At 42.2% G+C, this 22305-nt stretch overlaps 1 protein-coding gene across 1 annotated transcript in view; it reads left to right on the forward strand.

Moving 5' to 3' along the window:
- Positions 1–22305, forward strand: part of LOC140688671 (protein brunelleschi-like) — a 49551-nt gene that overhangs the window by 16955 nt on the left and 10291 nt on the right. The window contains exons 4-5 of the mRNA XM_072948278.1: positions 8029–8149; positions 18792–18862. Coding sequence (XP_072804379.1) covers positions 8029–8149; positions 18792–18862 — 192 coding nt within the window. The remainder of the gene's footprint in view (positions 1–8028; positions 8150–18791; positions 18863–22305) is intronic.

Below are 22305 nucleotides of genomic sequence, written 5' to 3' on the forward strand. Positions count from 1 at the left end.
TCTGTCTACATGATCTATGTGCATAGTTTCTTTTATTTTTTTTCTTTATGTGCTTGTTTCATTGTGGTTTGAATGAATGTTTAAAATTTCTGGATTTTGATCTTTAGAACATGCTGATTTATCAGAACTGTTAAAAACCTGATTGTTCTCTGCTCCTGGTTTGGTGGGGCACCCTATTGATATCTGTTGTCTGTTAAAGAGGGAAATTCTTCCTCTAGCCTGCAGATCATTAAGTGAATGGCTTTCAGTTTGCCTTTAAAATATTTGAATGCATTGAGCATGTTTGTCCAGTGAATTTTAAATTGACTCATTGTAATGACTTTGCTTTGATTCTGTGACTTTTGCTCCTCTCCACAAGAATTTGAATTCTCTGTTGCATTTTGTATACGTGTTCTTAACAGGGGAAGAAATTTTGCATTTTTTACAGAGGTGGGTTTTCCTATCCCCTCTGAATGCCTTCTAAAATTGATACAATAAAAATCAGTTATTGCAGTGCATAATTATTTCATAAACTATTTTTTGTCATAATCAGAAACAATGATCAAGAATGATAATAAAAAATACGAAAACCTTCCTTCTTTTGAAGAATAGAAATCAGGTAGCCAGGCTTCCACATGCTTTGTGCCTGACACACTTACTCTCATGTCATTGGGTATCATGATTCGGAGATGGTGTTGTTTCAGGTTTATAGATTTTTGTTTTAACATTTGGGTTGAATTCTTTCTCCAGGCTGATGTTTCCTGTTGGGTTTGTGGAAAGAGTAGAAGGGAAAAAAATACTTTGTTTTGTTTTCAGGAGGCCTGAGTTGATGAGAAAAGAGTTGAGGGTGGGCTGAGGAAAGGAGTGACACTCCCTCTCCTCCTGGCTGAAATTGATAAACAAAGAAATCAATTAAGTGTATCGATATTTGACCAATAGAAGTTAGCGAGCCCAAACTGGCTAGAAATGCACAATGGAAATTACTGAATTCAGCTGCAGAATGAGGTGCTTTAACAAATAGAAGCAGCTTAGAGCAATCAGAAAAATGAGTAATATGATGAGATATAAAAGGAATATTATATCTTTTATTTCTGAAACTTTTCTACGTTAAGTTGTGTAGAGCTAAAATTATGTTTCAAGCACCAGGAGTTAAGAGAGTCGGTGGTTCTGTAGGATCGTTATTCTCGGATGTGCCTAGACACTGCTAGAGTGGCTGAAGGTGGCAGGAAAAGACCCACATCCAGGATTTGTCATCCTAGGGTGTCCTCCATAATGGTTCCATGTGGGAGCCCATGATTGGGTTAACAAATTGTAACACACCCCTGTCGCCTCTGAATTTTAAGAAGAAAAAATATGCTTTGATACTGCTTTGCAAGCAAGTTCCCGTGCATCCCCACTCCAGTGTCCTTGCCTTAAAAAGCAGAGACAATGCTTTGCTTGTGTAGTTGAGGTTTTAGATAGCACTCTGCTGGTTGCAAAGCAAGGAACGATACCCTCAGCTATAAACGCTGGGCTTGTGTGTTGGTAGATAGTCTATTATCCGCAAAACAAGGACCTGGCTGGTCTGGTGGTCTGCTTTTTAATGAACATATCTAAAAGTGTATCTTGTTCCCCTCACCCCATGACTTCCCTAAAGATACACTAATCCTTTGTACTCATTGTGTATTCTACAATCTCTGCCTCATCCTGTCTTTCCCGAATTTCCTCCTTATTATCTCACAACTGTTAACGAATTTTTCCTTTGATTATACACAATAAATATGGGAGCATTTGAGAGGCTCATGGAGATGGCTCCCTACTCCCTCTCGGTTTCTTGACTTTTTCCACAGAGTCTTGAATAATCATTCCGTGTCGGTAAGACTTCTGCCAGCCAGAACCCACAGTTCCAGGTGAGAAGGAAGCAGGCTTTATCTCTCCTACCAGAGGGAGAGACAGAAGAGAATTGAGATATGCTCCCTCGTGACCTCTTCCTGCCCCAGGTCTACTGCAGTTCACCTGCAGCCTTCTGGCCTCTGCTCAGAGGGCCTCTGTCCCAGGACTGACCTCAACCTTTTCTTCCCTTGTCAACATTTTCTGTGCCTTTCAGAACTTGGTCTCTTCTCTGAAATTCAACCCTGGCAGATGTAATGGTGGTCAGCGTGCTGGTGGGCAGTCCTTTGGGGACACCCAGGAGCCATGCTGATTCTCCTGAGTCTCTCAATCGGGGTTACAGAACAGTCAAGCACCGAAGGAAGCCCATTCACGTGATGTCAACAGAGCATTTCATGACTTTCATTTTATTTTTAAATTTTCGGTGGAGAAATTATTTGTAGCAAACTGTTCCAGATATTCGCCACCTGCTTTCCTCATCACAATTCCTTGTTGTCTCTGGTGCTAGTTTTATAAACCAGGTTTCTTCTCTGGTCATTTCTGGCAGCTGGGCTTGCCGAATCCTTGATCTGCATTTGAAACAGAATCCTTCTTCTTGATGTCAATGTGATTTTCCTATTTCTGAATATTTCGTGTACACTCAGCAACTGTTTCAAGTGAAATGCTCTTGTCCAATTTCGGTTAAATCACATTTGCTGATCTCCTGCTTTCATGCTGAGAGCAGTTTCTTTTTCCTCTAATAAAAGTTAGCAATTTGCATTTACTATGGAAGATACTGGCCCAAGGTCCTTTTGTTCTTAAGAGTTTTAATACAATTCACCCATTAAAATGTACAGCGGTTTTTACTCTATGCCCAGAATTGTGCATCCCATTCAATCTTAGAATATTTTCATCCCCCCAACAGGAAGCCCCGTACGCATAAGCAGACATTCCCATCTTCCCCATCCTCCCCCAGCCCCAAGGAGCCACTTTTCTCTCTCTGTGGATTTGCCTGTGCTGGACATTTCATGTTAATCGAGTCACTTCATGTAAGTGGAACCGTCTATTGTGACTGACTTCTTTCACACTGAGTAACGTTTTCAATGTTTGCTCATGTTGTGGCCTTAGTCACTATTCTATGCTATGCTATTGCTGAATAACATTCCACTCTATGGCTGGGCCCCACTGTTTACCCATTCATCAGGTGATAGGCATTTGGGTTGTTTCTGCTTTTTGGCTGTGATGAGTAATGTCGCCGTGAACACTCATGTGGGATTTTTTATGTGGATATTTGTTTTCATTTCTCTTACGTGTGTGCCCAGAGAACAGAATTGCTGGGTCAGTCAGAAACCAAATGTTCAACTCTCTGAGGCCCTGCCAGGCTGTTTTCTAAAGTGACCACGCTGTGTTACGTCCTCACCAGCAAGGGCTGCGTGCTCCGCTTCCTCTGTGTCCTCTTTAGTGCTTGTTACCCTTTTTTTTATTGTAACCTATTGTAGTGAGAGTGAAGCGGTTTCTCCTAGTGGTTTTGACTTGATTTCCCTTACAGCTAATGCTATTGAACATCCTTTCATTGTGCTTATTGGACATTTATATATTTTCCTTGAAAAATACCTTTTCAGATCCTTTATTAACCTTTTAATTGAGTTGCCTTTTTATTGTTGAGTTGTAGGGGTTTTTTTCTTCATTTGCAGATACAAATTCCTTATCAGATAAATGACTTGAAAAAATTTTCTCCTGTGTGTTGTTTTTTCACTTTCTGGATGGTGCCCTTTGAGGCAAAGTTTTAAATTTTGATGAACTCCAATTTCCTCTTTCTTTGTTCCTTGGGCTTTTGGGGTATTATGTAAAGTCTGAGGTATTTTATTTAAGCTTTTATATATAAAATAACTTAATTCTTAGGACCGTTCTAGGAGATGGGTGCGGTTCTTGTCCCCAGTCTATGGATAGGAGACTGAGATGCAGAAAATTTCACTGAAATATCAGTGTCACAGCTACCCAGTGCTGTGGGAGTTCAGACCCTCATGTTTGTCCCCAGCATTTGTGATCTTCACCACCATGCTCCACTACTGCCTGGAATCGTTAATGAAATTCCTTTCATTTTCTGATTTCTTGTTAGTTTGTTTTCTCATTGGGGACCTCATCTCCTTATTTTCCTTTCTGATATGAGTGTAGATTTATTTTAGGTCTCATGTAGGCAGAAGAATTGCTATCAGTTTCCTTCTTTATTATGCACTCTCCAGTGATGTTTGTTGCTAGTTGACCTAATCAAGTCATGCTTAAGTCTTTCCTGCTAATGACACTAAAAACAGTCATGACTTATAGAATGCTCAAAGAAAGTACTTGATTGATTTTATTTTGCTACCCAATCAAACCAATCAAGTAAAAACCCCAGTGTTGACACAGACTATAAGCCCTCCAGAATAGGGTCACTGTCTTCCTTGTGTTTCATTTATTTGGTCACAGTGTCTGGATAGTGCTCTGCTGTCCAGCAGTTTTGTGAGGATACGGTGCTCGTGAATCACTGTAAGGACAGAATTTTGACAACAGACTGTGTTGTTCATTTCACAAGGGAAAAGGTAATATAGAAATACTGCTCAGATCTATTTTAAAATTAAGCTTGGAATTTTGAGTAGAATTCAAGAAACCGTACAAAGCTCTTTTTCAGTAATTTTAGATCTATCTTAGACACATTATGGTTACATAGCAGAGTAACTTATCAAGTAGATTTGACAAGAGGAGTGTAATATTGTTTATTTGTTGTAGTTGAAATATTCTACGTGGGATAAAGTAATCAGTGCCCATAAATGAACATATATGTTTGTATTTCTATGCAACATGGGAGCAGACTTCATATGTTTCTATATAATATATATGACTGTGTGTTTTAATCTGTCTGTCAGTGTTTTTATAGTTTTCCAGCAACATTGTTACTTCAGAATTCTTCTACGATATTCACTCCCGATACTACTGTAGTTTGTACTGTGTATCGTATCTTATGCATGGGATTCCACTGTCCCCTCAGTGAGGAATTTTCTCTCCTATTGAGTTAGTAGCAGAGTTAAAGAAACTGTGATTTCTAGGCCTTTGCTCTCCACGTGTTTGCTGTTGGCTGTCAATCACGATTTTCCCTTTCTTGAGTTTTCATTGTTCAATTAGAATTTTTGAAAATAATTATTAATATGTTTCACCAGTCTCCCTAGAAACTTGATGTGTTTGTGCTTTTCAGTTTTCAATTTATGAAAATTGTAAATGCACACTTGTTTTTAAGTAGTCCTTTCTCACTAGATATTTGTTTACCTCTTTATTGATAAAATAATTTTTCCCCAATGAATGAATCGGTGTGCATGTTTTAAAAGATACCTTACTTTTTATTTTTCTTATTCTAACAGGTATATTCGTTGTACAGAATTTAGAAAATAAGGATAAACACAATAATAACTTCACAATGGCCTCTAATCTCACTTGGAGATACAGTTGTAGGGTTTGAAATTGAGAATTACAAGTCCTCTCAATTTGTTCTTCTCTTTCAAGTACGTTTTGGTTACTGAGACCCTCGAATTCCCATATGAATTGTAGCAGCAGCTAGGGAGTTACTACAGAGGAGCCTGCTGGGATTGTGATCGAGACCACGTTGCATGTATGCATCTCTCTGGGAAGCGATGCCCTCCCAAGAACGCTGTCATCTGATCCAGGAATTTGCGTGGTGTGCCTTTCCAGGTATTTAGGTCTTCTTTAATTTTTTTTCAGCAATGTGTAGAGTTTACATAGTGTTATTTTACTTTATTTTTTGCCTTTATACTGAGGACAAGTGTGCAAGGTACCGGGATTAGAATTGTATTATAGCCCCGCAACTTGCTGCCACCATGGACGCTGTGGTCTCTCTTTGCCCTTTGTAAAATCTCGCACAAAATAGGACCTAAGTAACTCTGTCTTGAAAGAATGATTATATGATTGCTGGATGATGCTTGAGATTCCTTGTTATGATGTCTTTTTCCCAGACATTCCCCTCTTCTTAACTATGCCCTTTCTCTTCCTTTCCTCCAGCCTGGGTTTCAGCCTGCCTGTGGCATTGATTTTCCTTGTCTGTGGACTCTTCCTTTCACTAGTCCATGATAATGTTACATGTGGGCTTTGGAAACTTGCTAGATGTCAAGAAAGAGCAAATCCATTGCATGCTAGTATTTTTAGAGTGTGTTATTGAATTATCGATTGAAATTAAATCAGGCTGCCCCATTGAGCCATCCCCTGAGCTCTTTTTGCCTTCCTACATGTGATACTGCTCTTGTTGCTGCATGTGCCCTTCCCCCAGACTTGGTTTTGGAGTTGAGTAAGTCACCATCACTGGTGCACTCTCTTTAAAAGATGAAGAGAACATTTGCTCCTTCTCCCTGGTTGGGGACTTGAATGAGATGAGGTAACAGATAAAGAATGGAGCCCCACGTCATTCTGACCACCGCTCTTTCCGTTCATTTCTCCAGGGGAAGAGTACATTTCAAAAATATAAAGATTGTGAGCTAATGAGATAGACAAGACAACCGATCATTTATTAAATACACTTTCATGCCAGAAGCAAATGTATTATACACACAAAAAGCACATAAAGTACGGTAGTACTGTGGTTACAAACGTGGGCCGAGTTCGAGTCCTGCTCTGGAGTGACAAGTCCTGTGAGATAGAGAACTGGTAGGTCGGCTTAGCCTCTCCCAGACTTGTTTTCTGTCCTGCAGAGACAGGGCTCGCTAGTCATCCCTCCCCCGTAGGGGTGCTGTGGGCTGTAAATGATGTTCGTGGGCAGCCCGAGCACAGCTGCTCGTTCCTCGTAAGTGCAGGATAGCACAGCTTTTGCGGTGATGGCTTTATGACCGCCCCGTGTAGAGTCTCAGTGCTCTGAAGGGATGCTTTGTGGATTGGAGATGGGATTCTCACTTCTGTAAATACCCAAGGATTGTGTTATTGAGCCTTGCTGATTTGACTCTATCCTTTAGAAAGTACATAATGTAGATATATTTTTCAAACATGCATGCTTTTTTTCTTTTATTATTTATAGTTCTACCCTCTCATCTCTTGGTGTGACATTTCATGGAATCCAGGAACCAGTCCTAAGCCACCTGCCTCTTCACACTTTTTCGTGGTGGTTTTCTTCCCTGACTAGAAGAGGGTTTTGCATAGGAAATTTTGTTTTCTCCCCTTCTCTTGGAGTCTCTCTGTTTGTCTGCCCATCTCTCACCTGTCCATCTGTCCGTTTCTCTACCCACTCATTCTTCTGACTTGTTCCAGGAAGCATTTCAGGCAGCTTACAGAAGAACAGATACCAAATAAACAGGTGAGAAAATGGGGCCAAGTTCACAAATTGAGGCTCGGAGTTGAGCCTGTGTGAGAGTTGCAGGCGTGAGACACACGAATCTGCCTTGTGACTTATAAGATCGACAGCATCAATGTGCCTGAGGCTCCCAGCAGACACAGGGAAGCAGGGTTTGTGGGAGATGCTCACTGGCTGTGAAATAAATAACTGGCTTAGGAGAAGCCCAGCCTTTCCAACTACCAAGGCTTAGGAGAATATTTTGAGTGTCTTCCAAAATCAGAGTATTGCATCTTTTCTTTTTCAGAGTTTTATGTATAGTCGGTTTAAATTCTATACCTGGAAATTTCTCCAAAACTGCTGCCCACGTGAGTCCCATGACTCGGGAATGGGGTGTTTCTGCTCATTGACGGGTGTTGGCCAGAAACGGAAAATGACAGCCTCAAAGGAGCCTGGGTTTTATCAGTTATGTTTTGTCAGTGCTGTAGATTTCAGAAAATGCTTTTAACGTTTCTCTCCATCTGAGGCGGCAGCGTGCTCTCTTCCGAGCATCAGGAGCTCAGGGCCACGTGATGGTGGGGGCTGACTGCACTGCCGTCAATACAGCTGAGGTAGTCACTGCAGGTGTGGTGCTTTCACGTAGTGCATTTCATGTTCTTTAATAGGTTTCAACAGGTAGTTAATTAACTGAGTTAATTAGCATTTAATAAATATGATGCTTTGTTGAAAAGACAGTTATAGGCAGAATATAAGTTGTGAACACTTTAAAAACGGTTTCATTACTGAAATTTCAGTAGGGGAAGATCCAGTTTATCTTATTTACGCCTCTCTTTAAAAGTAACAAAGAAATAAGACAGAAAAAGCAGAGGATGATTTCTGTTCTTCCTCTCGGCTTGCAGGTGACTTCACCTCCAGTGGCATCCATCCAGACACCAGCACTGACCCTGGCCGTGCTCAGAACTGCCTCAGCCCTGAAGACACAACTGACAAATAGAAGGGGGCCGCGCCCTGTTACAGCAGGTGCTCTCACTTTGTGGGTCCTTATGTAACTGCGCGGTGTTATTCAGGATCGCCCTTTTTACACTCTGACGGTGCTGCGGTGTCTCCTAGTTATTTGTTTCTGTAAGTACTTGTGCATTTTTTCCAATGTGCGGTACTAGACATCTAAAAATGCTTTTTTCAGATGAAAAATAATGTGTATTTAATATAAAATTCTGAAAAAAGGGTCAAAAGCGTCTATCCTTGTCCCAGTACTCAGAGATAATAATTAACACTTTAACATCTATTTTCTGTTCTTTTCATCAGTGTGTATCACCTCTTGTCATAAAAACCAGCGAGCACTGTGTGCGTGTATATTGTGTGGAGACCTCCATTTTCCATTTGGCTTATTACACATTTTTCTACAATATTCTATCTCCCCTGACATGATTTTTAATGACCAGTATAGCATTCTGTCTTGTGGAGGCATCGTCCATTTTTCTTTGGACTTAAATAAACTTTTAAATTCCAAGTATACTTGACTGAAATACTGAAAAGAGAACTGTGGTGGTACCGAAAGTCCCCTACTTCCCTTCTCCTTTTTTCCTGAGAGTAAAAACTGCTGACAATGTGGAGTATATATTTCATGACCTTTATGCCTATGTCATATATATATACACATGCATACACGTGTATGAGAACTCTATGTATATATGTGTGTATATATGCTTTATTGAAAAATAAGGCCATACTGTATGTTTTCTGCAGCTCGGTTTATTCACTCAGGTATATATCATAGACGTCCTCCCCCTCCAGACTCACCCGGTCCTTTCAGATAGAGTGGAGAGGTCTCCTGATGTGCAGGTTTGGTCTCTTGTGTAAGGACAACTTTAGTGGGAGAGTACTGGTGACAAGGCCTTGGACCACGCCGAAACACCGGAACTTTAGTGCCCACAGCTCGCCGTGAATTAACGCATCATTGTCTTGATGGTGGACACTTAAACTTTCTCCATTTTCCACTGTCAGAAAGAGTGTTTGACTGGCATCCTTCTTGTACAAACATTCCTGTGATCTTGTGTGAGTATTCCTTTAGTTAAGGTTTCTGGAAATTTAGCCCTTGGATGTGACAACTACATAAATCACAGGCTCCTTTCAAGTGAATCTAGAAATTCCTCCTCCTGTGGGGAATGAAAAGATGTAGAATAACTTATGTAACCAATTCTCTGTCGCTGGATATGATTTCACTTCAGCTTTTCTTCCCACCATTGTAAACAGTGCTGTGTAAATGCTCTGATGAGTACATCTTTTGGAACTGATTTTTTTTTCTAAACAAAACGATTCCTAAAAGTGGAGTTCAGTCAGTGTGTACACACGTTTTTCAGAGTTTAGATATCCATTGACATGTCATCCTCCTAAAGATCGATCACAGTTTGTTCTCTCAAAGATGGACACTAGCTAGAATATCTTTTAAAAATATTTGCCAATATGATGAGCAAAAGTGCTTTTTCATTGTTCTAGTTTGCACTTGATGACCAGTGAGGTATTGAGCATTTTTCACTCATTAGCCATCTAACTGTTAAAAAGTGAATGATCCCTTTTGTTCTTTGCGCACATTTAAGTGAGGGAGCTTCTGGTTGCTTTGTGACTGCTCTTTGTATGTTATGAACATTAACCCCTTGTCTTCATCAACTTGTATCAGAGAGCTTTTCCTTGTCATTTCTTGCCTTTCATTTTGTTCAGTAGGTTCATTTTTGTTGCGGCCCAAAATAATCTTAAGAGAGTAAATGTCTCCTTTTTGGGTTTTACCCTTGATATTATTCTTAGAAATGCTTTCTTATAAAGGTATAAATTTCTTCTGTAGGTTTTTTTAATCTCTAAGATGGAGATGATAATGGTACTTGTCATAGTGAGGAGAAGCTGAATTGATATGAGCAAAGGGTTGTATTTGCTCTTATTAGTACTTTCTAATATTTACATCACTTTCTGTAATTTTTCTTCCGGTCATTTTGACTGGAATAGAATTTGTTTTTTCCAGGGGATTCTCTGATTGTGCCAAGACAATTATTGAATTCATACTTTGCTCTTAAATTTGAAATCCCAGCTGTAAAAAATACTTATGTACACTAGAGTCTCTTTTTGAGCTCATGGTTATTTCTGTCAATCTTACTTTCTTACTCCAGCACTAGATGTTACATATTGTAAAAAGGTATTTAATATCTGACAGTGCGATTTTTTTTGATTCTCTTTTTGATCCCTAATTTTCTTGGCTAGTATTATGACTTTATTATTCCTGAAGAATTCAAATATAATTTTTTCAAGTTAAAAAAAACACATAAGTGTTGTCATGGGATTTTTTAGTAATTTTGAATTATCTTTAGGAGAACGTACATTTTTACAAAACTGCTTTCCTCCATACAAAATGTTGATGTCTCTACTTTCACACTTCTTACTTTACCCCACAGTACAGTCCTGTACTTTCTCCATGTACAACATGGGCATTGTTTTTGAGTTTATTCCAGATTATTGTTGATGATTTTCTTAATTTTTTAAGTGAGAAATTTTTGCTATTATACTTTTTTAACTGTTAAAACTGACTGCTAGGAAGGCAGATTCGGTTTGTAAATACTCACTTTGTAATTTCTCATTTAAAATTCTAAGTATTAAGTACTTATTACAGAATCCTTTCTTTTCTGTTTTTAAAAATTTGTTTCCAAGATTCTCAAAATGGTCATAGCAAAGTATTATACATGGGGAGACAGATGGAGAGAGGTAGTGTGGCTCATGTACAAACTGTGAGCACTTTCATGGCTGCCTTTACGCTGGAAAAGCCGCTGAAGAGTCCAGGATAAACCAGGGGTGGCTTTGTATGCAGTTGAAAGCCAGCTTTCCTGCCTGGTGAAGCCTGGTGGGCATGGCAAGTAGATGATCAAGGTCGAATGGAGGTTATTGGCTGCACAGAGCGCTGTGTCTGAGAACTGGAGAATATCGCCATGGGAAATGCTTGGTGCCAGGAATAATACAGAGGAGCTGGGGACCCTGTGTGTTAAGGATTTTCCAGCCCTGGGAGTGGGAAGATCAGACTCTGCATTCAGATCTGAGTTTGAATTCATCCTCTTTAGTTTACTTGTCCTCTGACTTTTGTCAAGCTATATACCCTCTTTCACTTCCTGTTTTCTTGTCTCTCAAAATAGGAGAAATACAGCCTGCTGCTAGATTGTTTGATCAGGTTAAACAATTAGTGTCTATAAGATGCCACATACAGTCACAAGCTCAGTGAGAAATGGGCTGTCGACTGTTCTTCTGCAACTCAGTGCTTGACAAGACATGGGGGAAAACCAGTCCCTAATTTGTGTGTGATGAAAGTAGGAACAAAATTAATGTCTTCCCTTTCCCTAGCAGTATTCTTACACCTTTGCTTCATTTATTTCTTTTCTCCATTCCTTTCCCCTTTCCCATCCTCCACCAAAAGAACCTGAGAATCTCTCAGAATACTAGATTCAAATTACTTAAAAGGTTGGCTCATCCTCATGAAATGATAGTAACATAAAAAAAACTGTGCACATCCCAGAATACATTGTATTTGATTTACACACACACGCGTACACACACACACACACACACACAATCAGGCTACCTCCCACTTGCATAGGGAGAAGGACCACTTTTTCTGAGTTTTCACTCACTGAGCGTGAGAACAGTGTCTCTTACACAGACATTCACCAGGCTTCGTGCATGGTGTTTTTAATTGAATTTCTGCTTTGTAGACATAGATATAGTCTCCTAATAGAAGAGAGAAAGTGGAGACATAGACATTCTGCTGAGATATTGGTGTCATCATATTTGAGTTGGAAAGGACTTAAGACAGCATAGAGTCGTAACATTTTATGGGTGAGAATCCATGATGTTGTAACTTGTATAAAAACCTGGATCTTCTGCCATCTTGTCCACAAGGGTGAAGAGGCAACTGGGCAGGTGATGGTAGGGATCCTTCTTGATTGAATTCCATGTTCTTGCTAGTTTTCATTGCTCAGCTGCCTTTAGTTTATGTCCATGAGGCCTCTCATGGGAAGGTCACTCTGTCCTGATAGATTGAGTTTCTTATCAGCAAAAAGCTCAGGACCCACTCATATTTCCCAGAGTTTTCTGCTGACCTGCTGACACTTTATATAATTCAGATCTAAGAAACTACTGAATATAAAATCCTTATTGTTATCGTTTGCCCTCGAGTTCCATAGGAATGGGGTGCTGTCTCAGGCTGTCTAAAGCCAGATCCAAACAAAGATAGGGTGATAGGCTGTGCTACTGTTCCTCCACAGTCAAAGGGGATTTCCACCATAGCTATATAATCAGGCAGATGAGTTCAAATCTTGCCTTTACCAGTTATTATCTTTGTGAATTTGGGGAGAAACTGTATTTTTTGTGTCCAAATTTGTTTATCTGTAAATAAGTTCAGTATTTACTTTAAGGTTTCTGTTTTAGAATTGAATGAGCTAATTCCCTCATTTATACCTAAAATAGTGATCGCATGGTTCTATGCTGGTGCCTTGGTAGTTGATTACTAAGGGACTCGGCAGTGAGAATGGGGGTGGGGGGCCCCTGGATAATAGAGCTTATATTCCAGGATATGTTTGTAAAAGACTGGATGTGCAGTGGATTTTTGGTAAATATCTACTCCTTTCCTAATCTGCATTGATTGTGTATATATCTTTATACTAATATATGAACAATTTTTATTGCAATTTAAATATCTTTGTAGTATTTACAATATCTATCTATAAAAATACGTGAAATAAAATGATTTGACTTTTATTTTCTTTTCAATAAGCAAAACAAAATAAAATAGAAAAGAAAAAAGTTTTGAAGGAGTAGAAATAATTTTATTTCTGTGGAATCAATTCCTTAAAATAGGTTTTTTGTTCGTGTTGTTAAAAAGCATATAAAATTGATAGGTTGTGACATACTGGAAATGAGGGAACAGTGGAGACATACTACCCCTAAGGCAGTCATTTTGTTACCAAGTCCAAACTCGTTCTGCTTGCTGCATGACAGGCCAATAAATCGGGAGATGAGATGTTGGAGTAAGGAAAAGAGATTTTATTTGAAAAGCTGGCAGACCCAGAAAATGGCATATTGATATCCAGTAGAACTCTCTTCCCCAGGGCAGAATTCAGTCTCCTTTTATACCAAAAAGGGGCGGGGATGTGGCTGGTTGTTACAAACTTCTTGCTGTATGAATTGTTTGTCCTTGAAATCCTTTGTTCCTGCAGCTGTCCATGTGGGTCATATTATGGTGCCCCTGTAAAACCTCCAAAAAAAAAAGAATGGTTATTCCCTATTTTACAACTTGCCATCTATACATAAGTGTAGAAGAGCTAATATCCTTAAAGATCAGAGCCCGGAGAATAGGCCCTCCTGGATATTTCAGGCTAAAGGCAACTTTCTTTTACAAAAGGTGCAGAGATAGCAAGTCTGAGCCTAGAAAACAAGGTACAGGATTAAAGCCAAACGAACACATCTAACATGGAGTGAAATTTGTTCTTTGTATTACAATTTTTTTTTCTCCCTCATAAATAATTTTAGTAAGAAATGAGCAATTTTTTTATTTTTGCTTCATAATAAAGGACTACAACTACAATTTAGTGAGCAGGGATGCTGTGCGTGCCTTGGGGTCACAGCAAACTCTTGTTCGGGGTGGTCGACCCTGCAACATGCCTGATGCCCCGTGAGTGTTGGTGAGGGTCCCCCTAACCAGGGGCTCTCTTCAGGAACCACCATATGGGCGTTGACCTCTGGCACCTCTTTTTCAGCTGCAGGAAATTTTTTCAGATTCTATGATAGAAAAATCACTCAACAGGGAAATATACACAAAATGTTATGATAAATCACAGAGAAAAAAATGTGACAATGAGTGTGTATATGTCCATGAATGACTGAAAAATTGTGCTGAACACTGGAATTTGACACAACACTGCAAAATGATTATGAATCAATAAAAAATGTTAAAAAAAAGAAAAATCACTCCAGCTTGGGATAATCAGGGAATAAAGGAAGAGGAAAAGGGCTTGAAGTAGAGTAGAAGAGAAGGACAGAAGCTCAGGGAGCCTGGGGGCTTGGCAGCGGGGCCTCGGGAGAGAGAGGAGCAGAGGTGTGGATGGGACCGGCTACGGAACCAGCTCCTGCTGCTTTCCCTGCACCCAAGCCACACAGCTTTTAATAGGGCCCAGGACTCTCTCCTGTCTGGATGTCACTCTGGGCAGAACCTTGAGAATCGAAGGTAAGGGGTGGGCAGCACTCACCTAGGGGGTCACTGAGGAATTTGGTCAAGTCCACATTGACTTTTCCAGTCATGTGCCTTCACCTGTTCTTTATCTCAGGATCTGAGAAGCAGGAGCAAGGAACTCATGGAGAGATCCAGGAAGATATCTGACTGTGTTAAGAGATGACAGTCACAGTGACACTGGGAGCGAAGACACTTGTAGCAAAGTAAAATAACTTCACAACCATTGCATCAGAGCTGCATGTGTGAGAGAGCCTAAGCCTGTCTCAGTGAGCAGGGGACAAGCGGAATGGAATGGTAAAATTAACACTGACAATTGAAATTTTTTTAAATAGCCTGCTACTTTGAATTTTATCACTTGAATGTATGCAGGTGTATTTCTATAAGCATTTATAGGTTCACACAACCCCACCAGCCCCTCTTGCCCCCATCGGGGATGGGATTTCTCAAGCACAGTGCCCCTCCTGCTTGCGTGGGCCACGCTGCGGGTCCTCGCCTGGGGCCGGACTGCTACAGGACACTGAGTCCCCGAGGCACGGCCTGGGAGACATGACAGGAACATCTGTGCTCTTGGCTGAGGGCCTCCATTTCCCCCTGCAGTGTAAGAATGCCAGTGACTCAGTTAGAAGCATGCATCCAAGCCGTCCTTCCTTGTCATCACCATCTAGAAGCGGTGCCTGAATCTTCTGAATTTCTGCAGAATATGATTTATAATCACCTTCAACAAGTGAGTGTGTGTCCTCTTTCAAGTGGAGGAATTACTGCCGTTTTCCTGGAACTTACTCACCACTAGTCCATCTGATTTTTCTGTGCTAGGATTCAGTATGGCCTGATAATAACTCTGCAGTCAGATCTAGAAACCCTGATGAAGAGGATTATTTATTTTCTTTCTTTATATGATAGTATTTTACTTTCAAAATTCTGAGTTTTCAGTTCTTGGAGGAATTTTTTCGGGGGTTGGAGAAACAACTTTGCTCTTACCATCTTTGTGACCTGTTCCTATATGCGTCTAACCTGTCTTCTGTCACTTGTGAGGCGGTTCCATTTGTGACCCTGTCCTGGTTGTTCATAGTATAAAACATAAAATCTGTAAAAGTACAGTCCCTTTTACTCCGAAGACATTCCACAAATACTCCTTTAATCTGGGTGTGGTTTTAAGAAGACACAATCATTAGAATATATACTTGCAGGTTGCCTGTGCAAAATCCCCAAATTAATAGTCGAGCTCAACATCTAAAATCTTTCTAATGTACCATGGATTTGTATGGATAAGTGAATTAGTTTGCTAAGAACTCAATCCTCCCAAGCTGATGCTCTGCCAGATGGTGGGGCCGAGGAACGAGGGCGTGTCCTGCCCTTCCTGAGCTGATAGTTTCATGGCAAAGACCTTCACCAGGTGAAGAAATTGAAGTTTCTTCTACGAACAGTGGGTCTGAAAAGAGTCCAAAAAGCGTGGGAGTGACACAATCCCATTTGTCTCAAGTAGGGGAGAGTGGCTGTGGGGCCACTTGGGAGAGTCATGAGTCCAGGTGGGCAGTGTTGTTGGCTTCCACTTGAGCGGTGGGACGGTCAGTGGGTAAAAGCGAACATATTGAAGGCATGTTTAGATGGTAAAGAGGAAAGGGTCAATGCTTTCTGTGAAGGTAGGATGGAGTAAGGCCCAGGTTTCTGGGTGGATTAATGAGTTAAATAATGGTCCTGCTGTGTTCTGAGGAGGGAAAGCTGCAGAGGGAGTTCTGGGGGAAAACTGATGAGTTCAGCTGTTGGTAAAGTGAAAGGCTCTTAGATGTGTGGTCTGGGAGCTCTGGTAAGAGCCAATAGTGAGTAGGGGGCGGGGAGAGAGACTTTCAAATCATTTTGTCTTGTGAATATACATATAAGAATGAGTAATGACACAACCCCTCTATATTCTGGATTTAAAACCCAGTAACATTTTGCTATATTGACTGCAGGGGTTCTTAATTTTTTAATAGAAATAAAATAAATAGAAACAGAATAGTGGAGTTAATGAATATCTTAGAGTTGATGTGTGCCCTTTATGTATTTTCATACCTCATCTGTTTATAAATATAATCTACAAAAAGTTAACTTGCTTAGCATAAGAGTTAAACAGAGGGACGTGACACACTCTGTTGGTGGCTCAAGGTGATTTCTTGGGCAAATTATGTAGCCTCTCTCTGCCTTAGTTGCATCTTCTGTGACTGCCCCCGGGCCCCTCGTCACAGCTGATTTCCTAGACTAGATGTTGGGAGGGAGGCTGCTGAAGGGAGTAAGAGGTGGCAACTGCTAGGGTCACTGAAGAGAGAGACAAAAACAGATTAAAGCCGAGAAACTGAGTGCTAATACCCTCAAAGGAGAAAGAATCCCTCAGTTTTTTGAGCCGCTTAGCGTAAGGGAAAGAAAACCATGTGGATCCAAAGCTCTTGAGCATATGAGTATTGTGGGTGGGAGGGTGTCATCAGAAAAGGGTTGAGAAAAGGCCTTTTGGTTTCCCTTAAAGTTTCCAGTAAGGATGAGGCGCAGAAGCAAAAACAACCCGCTTTACTGTAGAAGGTGCTGTTTTGTGAGAAACTGACCAAAGGTTGGAAACAAGTCATCAGTGTTGCTGGCAAATGAAGAGACTTCAGGATTGGGTGGGGCAATTGCTGTGACTTCCAGGTGACCTGCTGGCTGGGGGCTGTGAGGCGGGCAGTAGGTTTGCAGTGTGACCTGGGCATAATCCCTGGCTCTGAGGCTGCTGGTCTGACTAGCAGAGCTGGGCAGACACCGTCCTAATGGGGCTGCTCGGGATGAGGCCTGGGACACCTGCCGTGCTGAGGGCGAGAGGAGAGCTCCCCTGAGGGGGTGTCCCTGTGAAGATTAGAAACGTCCTCCTGCAGTGGAGGAAAAGCCTCTGAGCAGCGAGCTGGATGCACAGGCAAGACCAGCCTGAGCACGGAGATTTCGGGAAGCCGGAATTCATACAGGCCCGAACGGCCTTATTCCTGAGAAACTGGAGGGAAAATATGCTGCAAATGCAGGCTAAGTTCAGACACTGTGGTGTGTCATGAGTGATAGGAAAAGACTGTTCAGTCAGGTACGAGAGAACCCTGTGAGTGTCCCAGTTGGGCGTCACACAGGAGGGAGAAGCAGAGTTATATACTTTGCCACTTATTAGCTGTGTGACTTTGAGCAATATCACCCCACCTCTCTATATATATATCTTCATCTGTAAAGTGACAGAGTGACAAGCTCGTGTCATCAGAAGGCTTAGTTTAGCTCTGATCCTCTTTGTCCAGTCCTGTCAGTGCTGCCATGCAAGGTTCTGCAACTGCTGCTCTTACCCTGAGAAGGGAGGGCATAGAGGGACATTGTAATTCCCGAGGGCAGGAAGGGGTTGCTTTAAAAGCAGACATGTAGTCTCCTGCAGCTGCAGACCTGCAGGCAGTTTGGTTGATGGTCGTGGAGAGGACTTTGGAAGTCTTAGCATCGTCTTAAGACTTGTTTTCCCTTGGGGACCTGATTTGCCTTTGCAGATTAATGTTGAAGATTTGGGCTTCTGGCAAAGCTGTTTTCAGAGATGGTTATATATGTAACATGTCATATAAAATAAAATGCTTTTATTTAATATGTGGGACTTTGCAGCTGTAGGGAACAGCTCTGTTGGCCTGGTCTGCACGGAGGACACTAGGGCTCAGCAGAGCGTGCGGGAGGGCAGGCGGCCTGCAGTGCTGCTGCGGGGGGTTCTCCCCAGCATGGTGCTCTTCTGAGTTCACTCTTTTATGAGTTTGGTTGCCAGAGGAGCAGACAGCAAAGTAATGAGTTCTGGTGGGATTGTATAATAACAGGAAGAAAGAGGGAGCCGTAGTTCTTTGGGACTACTACTCGCTTTTGGTTCCTGATCCAGTGTGTTCCATTACAGAATTGATGAGTTGTGTCTATTCTGGGACTTGATTGAAATAAACGTGCAGCCTAAAGTTAAGTGTTATGTTTTAATTGTCGGGAGGGCTAGACCCAGGATGACTGCCTCTCAGATCACTCTGAGGGACTTCTACCAAGAGTAGGGGAGAAGCTAGGATTATATAGGAGCTTTACAACAAAGACCAGGTAGTTGGAACAATAAAAGATTGTTTGTTATCTAAAGAAAGCCAGGTATCTCAAGTTCAAGAATTTAGTGCTTTTCAATATATGGGAGGACGCAAACATTTGGGCTCACTGAATATATTCTTTAGACAAGCACCTAGCTATCTAGGGCCAGTAATCTGTCCTTTCTTATTCTGAGTCTGCTCAGAGGGCACCGTTGTGAGTGGCTGCAGGCCTGTTTTCACTGGGGGGTGGCGGCAGCTGCTGATGACTTGGTTTCAGCATTCTTTGTTTAGTGACATGGTTGCAGTATTTTCATTCACATTGTAGTATTTTCGTTCACAGAAAATTATAATATTACCCTGATTATGGATAATCTGGAACCTTGGAAAGGAACCGAGATGGAATTACTGCAGGTAACTTCTACTTTAATAAGCCGTGTGCAAACATGAACACGGAGGAAGCATACAAAAGGATTCGGTGGTGAATGGGAAGGGTTTCTCCAAGTTACAGGAGAAGGCAAGGCAGAATTCCTCTTCTTTGTGGGAAGGGACGTGAGTCCAACTTTCCTTTCTGAAGTGTTTTCTAAGAACTGTTTATGGTAATTAAGGAACATAGACAAACGGTGGCACACATTGCATTTAAGAGCTGGCCGGCTTCAAACTTGGGTATTGGACAGGTGGATTTCATAGGCAAGTGGTCAGGTGGATGGGACAGAGATGGAGCCCAGGCCTGGGACCATATTCAGTTTGAAATCGCCATTTCCTCACCGTAGCGCCTTGGACTAGAATGTAACCACTCTTAACCTGTTGGTGAATCTGTGAAATGGGCATGATAATATTCGTTTCTTCCTGGGATTGTTGTAAGTTCTAAAGAGTATTATAGCACACATGAAGCACTTAACACACTGGCACTTAGCAGTGTACACTTTGTGTGGCCACCACGCTTCACGTGTGTCAGAGCCGTAAAGGCATTATTTGTCTGTTGAGGATGCACTGGTAGCCCTTTGGCTAGGTTGTGAATTCGGTGATTTCCTTTAATATTTGTAACTCTGTGTGCCATGGGCTGTTATTTTCATGGACAGATGAGGAATCTCAGGGTAAAAAAGACTATGTAATTTGCCCAAAGTCAGACCATAATTTTGGGTGCAGGGGCCTCGGTTCAGCATGGGCCCCTGGGACTTGTGCCCTCTCCGATCAGCACCAGAGCCAGATGTGGACTCGGCTGTTTCCCTGCCCAAAATATCCGGCAGGCCGCAAGACACAACTGGCCCCATGCTGCTTGAGCAAAATCCCCGGAGGAGAGGCAGTTACAAAAGGGATATACATAAAAACAGACGACAGCAAATTGTGATCAGCTCTGAGAAGGAAAGGAACACATCTCGCCGTACAGAGCTGGGAGATTTCCCGTCGGGCTGCTCTGGGGGCGTTCATCTCAGCTAAACAAGCTCTGCTGCTGCACCAATGCAGGAAGGCAAGGCGCGTGTGGCCAGGTAGACTGGGCCTCGTTGGTCGTACTCATTCCCCATTAAGTGACAGCTGTCACAGGCACTTAACTAATAAACAGATGTTGGCCATAATCATCACGCACTTTGCTTGGTAGTTTTATTGGCGCCAACTTTGAGAGGAGGTCATTGAAGCTGGGGAGTTTGCTACATGCCCGTGATTACCATGGAAATATTCCCACTGGTCTTTCAACCTAGACTGGTGTGTCTGTCATGTCCCAGCCCTGTGAATGGCATCGTGTAGCTTCTCCCAATTGGCCCAAATGACTGACATCGATATTCTTAATTCATAGGAAATGGTATGTGACAATAAGAGAAAAAGGTAGTAAGAAATTGGAAAAGTAGAATATATCCAATTCTTTCCCAGCTGGGGGAGAGTACCCTGAGTGTCACTCACCCCACTCACTGCCTGTCACCTCCTCCCTGAGGACTCCATGTTCAGAAGCCACTCTGAGCCTTTGAAGAACATTTTGCCTCATGACACTTTTGACTAAGACCTGCGAACTCTCTGTCCCTGGTTAACTCTCTCTTCAAAGCCATTTAAATTTCTTGCAGGCTCCTCCGCTCAGATGTAAGAATAGCCTCTTTAAACTTCTTGATGCAGCTCCTAAATGAAGATCTTGCGAAGGAAACCTAGCCAAAACCTGGGAGGTATTCACATAGTGACTGTAACCTGAGCATTTTGTGATGTTCAGAATCAGAGGGGTGGGAGACTCAGGAAGGCCTTTTTAAGTTAGAAAGGGGAAAGAGAAAGGACTCAGGCTGTTTGAGACTGAAACATCTCGGTCCCAGCCAGCAAGGCACCAGGGTTCAAGATAGTGTGCGGGGAGTGCTGAGTTCTCACTAAGAAAGAATTGGTGGGATGGGAGGGAGGACTTTTAGGTACTTACCTGGGGAAGGAAAAAGTGGGCTGAACATTTCATGGTTGAACAAGAGGATTGTGACATGATGTGCTTGTATTGTGGAGAGAAGGGTTTTGTGGAGCCAGGCCTAAGGAGAACGCTCTCTGGCTGGGGAGTCAGCAGAACAAAAAAACACAGAGAACCGGGCAGACCCCAGGGCCCCTGATGGGGGAGAGGCTGCCCGCTAATTGGAGCCCTGGAGGCTGCTTCTGTCCCTTAGCTGGGGCCTCAGAGCTCCCTTCACAACCCAGTCCTGTTGATACAAGAGAAAATATGAGGGGCATGAGAAGGGCTGTGTCCCAGGCTTTGGTTGAGCCCCTGGGATGTGCCCCACCAGATTTTGTTCCTTAACTTCATGCAGTAAAGAATTCAAGAGCAAGCCAGTGTTGAGTAAAGGTAGATTTATTCAGAGAGATACATTGAAATGCAAGAGAAACGTCACGATGTGTGGGGGTTTGATGCTCATATTAGAAGTAGGTACACACTCCACCGACAGAGTGTGGGCCTTCTCCGAAGAGGGAGAGAGAGTGGTGACCGCGAGGTGGCGCTGTGTTGCTTGTTTCTTGGGCTTGGTGGTTTCATATGCTAATAAGTAGAAGGACCAGCCTTAGGGCAAGGGGCTGGGATTCCCAGGGAGATGGCCATTTCCCACCTTTTGACTTTTTGTGGCTAGCTTTGGGACTGCCATGTTGCCTGGGGCGGTGTTATTCACCATGTTACTATTACAATGGGTGTATAATGAAGCTCAAGATCTGCTTGAAGTTAAATCTCTTCATCCTGAGCCTCAAGGCCTATTGGGGTTTGAATCCTTCACCATTTTGATGTTAATTGCTGTGGCCTTCCTTGAATGGCTGTGCTCTGCCACCTTCCATCCTGTCTCACTCTGATGACACAGAGACAGCAAAGGCCGGGCCCTGTATGTGCTCCTGCATTTAACATCGGGAGGTGTAGTGTGGGCTGAGGATGACTGAGTGGTGAGAAGATGTTTCAGAATTTCCCACGTGAGACATGGGGACCTGCCAGCAGCCACCGCAGATTTATCTCATGGGCATTATCGCTTGCGTTGTTACGGAAACAACAGGCCAGCCAAGAAACAAGCACCACTCAGAGGGTTGGAGCACTGAGATTTATTACGCCGGCGGGCTCAGAGGGGCTTCTGTTCCGAAGCTCTGAGCACCTCCAAGACTTGCACATTAGGTTTTATGTGGTTAATTACAAGTATGGAGGTATTAGCCAATAACTCAAACAACAAAAAGCAAGGAATCAGTACACTGAAGCTTATCAATTTGGAACAGATCACGTTACTGACAATTGTTGACCTTGGATTTACGAGTTAGCTTGTTAGCCCAGTAAACTGACACTGAACTTCAGATTTACGAGTTAGCCCAGCAAAACTTAGATCAGTAAACCGGCACTTATCACACTTAGATTTGTGACTTAGATTGTTAGCCCA

The sequence above is a fragment of the Vicugna pacos genome, chromosome 23 (genome assembly GCF_048564905.1).
Source record: "Vicugna pacos chromosome 23, VicPac4, whole genome shotgun sequence".
Lineage (NCBI taxonomy): Eukaryota > Metazoa > Chordata > Mammalia > Artiodactyla > Camelidae > Vicugna > Vicugna pacos.